General features: G+C 41.0%; 1 protein-coding gene across 1 annotated transcript in view; it reads right to left on the bottom strand.

Annotated features, from left to right (window-relative positions):
* Positions 1-8,291, bottom strand: part of grid1a (glutamate receptor, ionotropic, delta 1a) — a 260,773-nt gene extending 252,482 nt beyond the window's left edge. The window contains exons 1-2 of the mRNA XM_067610467.1: positions 7,567-8,291; positions 5,849-6,004 (exon numbers count right to left, since the gene is read on the bottom strand). Of these exons, the coding sequence (XP_067466568.1) occupies positions 5,849-6,004; positions 7,567-7,645 (235 nt within the window). The 5' untranslated portion in view covers positions 7,646-8,291. The remainder of the gene's footprint in view (positions 1-5,848; positions 6,005-7,566) is intronic.
* Positions 8,292-8,558: the final 267 nt, after the last annotated feature.

Genomic DNA, 8,558 nt, shown 5'->3' on the forward strand with positions numbered 1-8,558 from the left:
ATGGTAAACTGCAGGGGGTTGACAAAATAATGTGAACACCTCATAAAAAAGGAAAAAACATTGCAATTACTGCTACATTAGACTGAATGACATTCAGCAGAAATTGTAAAACTCAACAGTATATGATATATACAGTATGTCCAACATATCCATGTTGATTATTTTGTTGATGTTTGTCATATTGTCATGACTGTTTTTAAGATTTTTTTTAACTATTCCAGGTGGTCCAGACTGAAATATCTCGACAACTATTGGATGGATTGCCATGAAATTTTATACAGACATTCGTGGTTGCCAGAGGATGAATCCTAATGACTTTTCATGTAGCGTCACATTTATGGTTTTGAGCTAAATGTCTCAACAACTGGATGGATTGTCATTAAAGTTAGTACAGATATTCATGATACTCAGAGGATAAATCGTAATTATGTTAGTGATTCCTCAACTTGTCCTCTAGCACCATCATCAGGTCAATGTTTGGTCTATGACCAAATACCTGCAAAAACATTCCCTTCAGCCTTTGTGTTTAGTGCTAATTAGCAAATGTTTAATTAGCAAATGCACAGCTGCGTCTAAGTAGAGCCTCACAGAGTTGCTAGAGTGCCTGTCGACTCTCAGTCTTGTTAAAACTTGCTGTATTTTGACACCTGCACCTGCAGGTGCTACAACAGGGATTTGACTTTTTTGGCTTTCTGTTAGTTGTCTTATGTTGCTTTGAAAACTTGCACATAAAGTGCTGAGTGTCAGAACTCTTATCGCTGTGATTAAGTAACTTTAGCATTATAGTCTCTTTGTCTATGCCCTAATATTACAAATGTTGCACATACATGATATGGTTCAACTCTATCCCATCATAATTCTTCCTTACAGGCAGCTAAACTTTTCTTGAAGATAGAAGAAATATTTATGGGTTCAGATTTACATAATCACACAACAAGGTGGCAGCCTCCCCTCTCTACTCTGCCACTTCCTTTGAATAAACTGGTACAAGACAGGAAAGGATATAAAAGCTTTGTTTCTTATGCATACTCATGTGCCCTAGAGGATAAAACTTCTACTTTTAAATTAAGGTGGGAAGAAATCTCAAGATGTATGAGAAACCAGTTAAAATGCAACGTTGTCACAGTCTGAATCAATTGTCATTCATCTAATACTATACTCTTGAGTAAAACAAACAATATTTCCCATTGTATTGTATTATAATATGCAAATTATGTACTGTCACCACATCTGCTGTGGTCATACTCTGAACTCAACTCTCAACTTTCTAAGATCATTACTGACTTAGAAATATAGTAACATTATTACCCCACTTGATAAGAGCGTCAATAACATGTACGGATTCAGATTTATATAATCACACAACAAGGTGGCAGCCTCCCCCCTCTACTTCCATCTGAGTAAATTCAGTATAATTTAAAAAAAACAACCTGCTTTTGCACCATTTATCTTGATTTCTATACAGCACAAGAACTGAAGGGGAAATGTGACGGATATGGGCTGGGGTTGTTGCATTGACCATGTTTTGTTTTTGTTGTGTTCCTGTGTCAGCATCTAAAAAACCATGATGGCAGGCATCTGTACATGAGAGATAGATATTTTTAGATAGTTTTCTCTCCCGATGTTGAAATCTCTCTATTCATTCTCTCCAAGTTGCTCTCGCTTATAAATAGGACAGTATCTGTCAGTTGTGTGGTCAGGTGGTGTATCCAGTCAGCTTGACAGCAAGCTGTCATATTTAAACGATAAGAGTGTGGGAGGACTGAATAGTTGCGCATTTCTGTGTGCATGCTGTCTATGTGACATCCTCGTTAATATATGTTCCACTGGTACAAGGACAAAGGAAGCTAAATAAGGACGAACATGACGCTGCAGCTACACCTCTCACAGGGATGGCAAATTTTCCTCATCACCTCACATCTAACTCCTCCTGCTTTTCTTATGTCCACTCATGTTTATTCAAGTCTTGATCTCAATTCGCTTCTCTCTTTTTTTCCATTTTTTTCCTCCACTGTTGCTGGTACTCATGGTTATTCTTATCCTCATTGCTCTTCTCACCCCTCATTTCCCTCCCTTCCTCTTTTCTGCTGCCACTTACTGTATATTCTCTTCCTCTATTATCTCAGGCTCATTCCCCTCACTCACCCCCACCCCCTCCCATCCCTGTTTATTATCAACCCCCCTTCCTCTTTGCCATGTGGTGGCAAGGTCCCGACTGCCACTCACAGTAGGATGGCAGTGAACAAAAGAGCAAAGCAAAAGGTCAGCTTATCCTGGTTGTCACTCAACACTCACCACCCTGCCTTGTGTCTTGTGCAAGAATCCGGGGCCACCCATTGATCCTCGCGCCATCGACTGCACATTATTCCAGAAACCGGATGCTCCCTAATCACCCACTTCTGCGAATATTTGATTGTCAGGAGCCTAACTGTAAACAGTAATTAAGCATGTTAAATGATACCCAATCAAGGCTTATGCAAGGCAGTTCAATCAGAGGAAATAAGCTCTGAATCATTTTCAATGAGGAATAACAAGCTCTGTACTCTCTTTACATTTTTGCTTTTTTTATTTTATTATAAAACATTATCTATAGCTACTGCATGCCTTTTAGCTTTTGCACAGACATGACACTGTGTTGTTGTCAAGAGGATTGTCAAATCAAAACAACTTAATGAAACAACAAGACAATTAATATGAGTATGAGTTCAGAAGCAGAGATATGTAGGACTATTATAGGTGTATTTTCCACCACGTGTAGGTGTAAAGTGGTTAAATTCACTCCATCTTTGACTACACTACTGAACTAATTAGAGAACTGCACAAATGGCAAATGATTTATTGGCTGTATAATTACTACACTTTTGCATCTCAAGCGACAGTGACTGATAAATTAGGAAAGTCACACATGTGCGTAATAAATGTTTTATTTCATCTCTGCAGCGGCAAGATGGAATATCTCCTATATATACTTCAGATTTATTTAAACAACTTGAATGCCAGAGTCTACAAAAGCACTGTAAATTAGAATAGATATCAGTGATATTGTTAAAGACCACAGCTAAATGACACTGGATAATTATAGCAAAAGGTAGGACATATTTTCATCTTTCTGTGCCTGTCAGGGGCACTATGAATAGCAATGAATCATCAAGGCCTTTGTGCAACTGAGGATAAAAGTACAGGCAGGTAACTAAGTGCAGGGGACATAAACAGCCTTTGAAGGTCCCTTGGATCCTATTAAAGTCTTCATGATTCATTTTAGCAGAAGAATTTTTAATTACTTTTGCAGCCAACAGTAGGGGAGGGTGGGGTAAGATGAGCCAGTGGGTAAGTTGACCCACCCACTGTATCTAGACAACTGTCTATCTTGCTGTGATGGAGAAAAGCACATGAGAGAAGTGGCAAGTGTTTTACTTTTTACACAAAAAACAGTTTTTTGCTGGTCAAAGTAAATTTTCTTCATGTCAGGTATAGTGACTGTTATGTCAAAGGAAATTTATCCAAGTCGAAAAATATTTATTATACATGTTGGTGATTTGCTAATGTATAAAACTATGTGAATAACTTAGTTAAAGATTAGCTTGAATTGCTAAGCTAGGCCATTTTTTCCAAAATGGTGGCTATGGGGCAAAGTGAGCCAGTGGTTCAACTTAAACTTAAACATTGTTGAAAAGCTATCATGCCAAGAACCTACATGAGAAAAACCAACTGGGGCTCAACACCCCTTGAAGAGATGGAGAGAGCAGCCAATGATGTCAAGAATGGAAAATCCACCAGATAAGTGGCAAAAGACAGAAATGTTGACAGATCATAAAAAGTAAGTAAAAACAGTAAGGTACAGTGGGACAGCAGAAGCAAAGAGGGTCCTCAGAGGATTTAGAGAAGGAGCTTGTAAACCATATGAAGGAGCTGGCTGACCAGTTCCATGGCCTTACTCTGAAGAAATTCTGTGAACTGGCATTGGAATTGGCAGAAAGAAACAACATTCCTGTCCCCAGTAACTGAAAGGAGAAGGGTTTAGCAGGTAGGGTGTGCTGGAAATTATATGACTCATTAGGCAGGGGTTTTCTACTAGTGCATACAAAGTCCAGCTAGGTGAAAATAATAGTGCTGCTGCTGCTGCTCAACAGTGTGACGTAAACTTGTCTATCACACATTTTTAAGGCCATATTTTACTTATGATACAATAAAATGGAAAATAAAGCATTTTTCAAAAAAGCATCTGTCCTTTTTCTTTTCAATTTTCTTCAGCCTTCAGTCATCTTAATATAATTAAAACTGGTAAAAACACTGAATAAAGCAGTTAGCTCAGCTTGTTTCTAGGTGCTCAGCTTGTTTTTAGGTTAGGATTCTTTCTGTGTTCATCGTTTTCAAGGTTTTTACCGGGAGCCGAATTATCCGCAGAGGTCTCCTCCTCATCAAAACAAACCAGTGATTAAAACCAGTAAAAACACTGAAAGTAAGAAAGTACTCGGCTGGAAATGTTTTAATGTCCGGCCATCTGGCTGACAGCCGGCACTTATGGAAAACTCTGATTAGGTCAGCATAGACTAAATTATCTTGTGTAGTTTAATACAGCACCATGATAGAATGAATTATAGCCTATTTCTGTGGGTTGAGATTGGTTCAAAAATTTTATGGCACACCAATGTCTCTCCTGTCGTATGCCTGAAGCAACATCTTTGGGAAGAGCTTCAGCCTTCAAGGTGGCTGGCACCGCCTTTGCATTCAAGGAAAATGATGAGGCATCTTTCCCACTGAGTGATGAGTTTAAAAAGCTACGTCAATCTCCAAATACTGCAGGAACTGCAATAAGGGAGCAACAATTCATATTTCTCTGCAACCTTGATGAATGGAATGTTGAATAATTGTTTTTGTTTGTTCAGTGGTCTTAAAAAGTCAGATGGTCAGTTTATCCCCAGCTGACTCAACTTACTAACTCACTTGGATCAACTTACCCCTAAGGGGCAAGTTGAACCACAGGAACACTTTTTTTTTTCTTGGGAAGTCATACTTTTAGGCCCCTTTGTCATAGATGTGCTCTTACAATTTCATTTGATAGGAGACATCCTGAAATAAAGGTAGATGTTTTCATTCTACTTCTGTCTCATTTTTCCTTACCTAGAGGACAACATACGTAAAAACTGGGTCATCTTACCCCACTCTCCAACATATGGGACCACCTGTCAGTGAATGAGAGGCGTAACCTTGACTAAAATAATTTCATTGCTAATTTCCTGTCTGTTGTGTGGAGATGTGTACATTCTGGGCACTCACGAGAATCCAAATGAAGCAGACAAAACATTACAAGGGAAAAAAAGCTGAAGGCTGATGAGCAATGTGCATGAACAAGATTGTAGTGTTCATCCTTCAATGAGACATAAAAAAAGCCAGGAATATTTTCCTCTGCTGCGATTACATAAGTTCATTATCGGTGCTGGAATTACATTTGATCATCTTTGAATGATTTTATTTAGCATAACAAATTATCTTAAGCTGCTGTGATCTAACTCAATGCTTCCACCTAGCTTTTCAACCACAGAAGACACCTTGCTTAGGTACAGTGGCACAGCGCTTTGCAGGTGGCAACACACACACACAGACACACACTCAAATAGCCGTTTCCATGATTCAAAGAGATATGTATCATCATCACTGCCTGCTCCTCTAACCATCACACTAACTGATCAACAATGCCTCATGGCCCAAAATATGTCCAAGATCAGCAATCAGGAGTTTTATACAGCGACTGAGCGAAAAAGACCACCTTCCTAACCCCGCAGCCCCAAGTAATCAAATAAAATAGCAGGGGCAAAAAATAAATGATCCAGTGGGGATTCACGCTTACCTTCCTGCACAGCCTGGAAGGGGTTGTTAGGCTCAATAAGTTTCACAGAATGGGTGATTTTCTCGCTTTGCAGAATGTCATCATTCAGACTCAGGTCTGAGATGGCAAGTTGGAAAATCTCGTCATCTCTCACAGCATTTTCCTCAAATATGGCACCTGTTGAGTGAAAAAAAACAAAACACAGCTTATTTGTGGGGTAAGAAAAACGGTGTGAAGTGTGGTTCCACTGTTGAGTTAGAGATGGAGGAAGTGGCGAATGAGCTGCACCTTCACTGATCGACAGTCAATATTATATAGTACAGTATGCCGGAGCATTTTCATTTTACTGTCCACAACCTGTCAAAGTTATGCTTAACTGAATAATGATATGTAAAATTTACTTTTATTTCTGTGCGGTTAATTTGGACTTGAAGCTGTGGAACATATGTGTGTCTCCAGTGCACCCTGACAAGATTTCAGCACCATGGAGAGCGACACGGTCAGCCCACATAAAGCCTGTATTATTTGACTCATAAAGTAGCCAAACTTATGAAATAAATAGCTGTCACGTCTATTAGATCAATGGCACCCTACCCAATAAGCATTATAGGCCTTGTGTGGGAGGCATGCTGAAGCTTAACTGTCTCCCTCTCCCCCTTCCTCTCCTCTTTCTGTTTATCAAAATGGCATCAGTTGTTATTGAGAGACGCACATATATCATTTAAAAAGGTTTCAGCAAACGAGAAGCATGATTGGGGTACCCTAACGTTATGCAGGGCATCAGCCAATATTATCTGGATTGAGTCCCACCGCTGTATTAAGCCAGTGACTGAGCACCTGCTGCTTGCCAGACTGTTGCAGTAAACTGTGAGCAGCAGCAGCAGCAGCAGCGGAGGAGCACCGAGACGAAATTTGCTCACAGTGACATTGACATTTTTATCTCAGATTACAACGCCAGTCATTATGATCGGCTACGTGACTGTATGCATGAAAGGGGGGCACAAAGCAAGATTATTATTCAGCGTGGAGAGGGGGGGTCATATTTCAAAACTATAAAATGGGATGTAATCCGATATTTATGGACAAATATCAGGTCTGAATTATTTGTCATGATGAGTTTAGAGGATCCCCCATCTCAGCCCTGGTTTGAAGTTTGAGTACAAAGAGGCTCTATGCGTTTTGCATCTCTAAAACGAAACTCCACTGACATTCCCTCTGTCTTGTTATTGACATTGCAGTCACGTTCCGGTGAAAGTTGAGGCTTCTCGGGTAAAGACAAGAGGTAGCTTGGTCTAAAAAAGCCTCAGTCACTTGGCTGTTGGACATTCATTTCGTCAAGCTTCATCGGAACAGGCCTTTCTGCTTACTGTAATCCGTGTTTTCAATACAGAATTGCAATTTACAGGCCGACAGTGGCGAGGTTTAGATCAGATGCCAACATGAATGCAGTGATCTGCCGTCGAAAAGTGTAACAAATGTCTGCTCAAAATGAAATAATAATGACACATAATGACAACACAGCTATGGCAGTAAAGGTCAGAGGCATGCCCGTTTACAGAACACCAACTTTTCAACTCGCTTGAGAGTCAAAGTGTTGCTTAAACACAGGATGCAAGCTGAATAGACTATTTATCCCGCCCTCTGACTAAAATCCTGTGATCAACGCAGTATGAGCTGGCTGCGCTTTGCCTTTTACACCTGCCTAACCCAAACTGCATGTTGTCTTATCGGACGCTTACCGATATGTATGATGGAGTCCGCTCTGGCCGAATTGCATTGCAATATCCACAGGGAAAGGCAGATCAGCAGCAACTCCATCTCGGGATTTCAGCAAGGCGGCTCATCCAAGCTCTGCTCGGCTGTCCTATACTGTCCAAATGGAGCACCCAAAGAAAAAAAGGAAAAAAAAAAAAAAAGAAGAAGATGATCAAAACCCACTGCAAAACAGAACCGCGGTCCTCCTTAAGCCAGCCCAGACCCGTAAGAAAACCCGACAGAAATTATCAGTTTTCTTTTCCTTTTTTTAACCAACAAAAAAGCCGACCGCAGGAAGGTGGGCTCAAAAAGGACGAGGTGGAACCGACGGGGACCCGAGGTAAGACTGAAAAGACAGGTAGCCCGGTGAGAGAGACCGGTGTTACCTCTCTCACTCTCGCCTCTCTCCCTGCGCTCCGGCGTCTAAAGCATGGCAAGCAGCAAAAAATGCGGAGGAGGGACACCCCTCTAACTACACACGGAGAGACTCTCACATACACACTCCGAAAAAAAAAACACTCTTCAGTCCTGTCTCGATCACGTGACTGCAGAGACTTCACGACTCGGCTGCTGTCCCGACAAGCCGGGTAGAAATGATTTGGACTAGCCAGAGAAAGACGCTTGGAGAGCCGATAACTAAACACATGACTGGAGGTTACAAGAGACAAAGCAAAAACTCCAGCAGCCTATATGACAAACCAAAAAGAAAGACAAGTGTGGGACAAAAGCTCACACGCAAAATCCAACATATTGATTGGCTCGAAGGGATGAAAAGTCGACGGAGGTGTAAACAGTTCACTTTTCGGAGAAGTTGGCGTTTCAAGGGAAGATGTGCGAGAGCAGAGAGAGAGAGAGAGAGAGAGAGAGAGAGAGACAGAGGCTGATTTTTCCTTCAGTGGCGACGGAGCGCAGCTGATGTGGCACAGAAAAGGATTTACACACCATGTTCCTCGGCGAGGGCTGATGGATGAGGGAC

Source organism: Thunnus thynnus, chromosome 14, assembly GCF_963924715.1.
Source record: "Thunnus thynnus chromosome 14, fThuThy2.1, whole genome shotgun sequence".
NCBI lineage: Eukaryota > Metazoa > Chordata > Actinopteri > Scombriformes > Scombridae > Thunnus > Thunnus thynnus.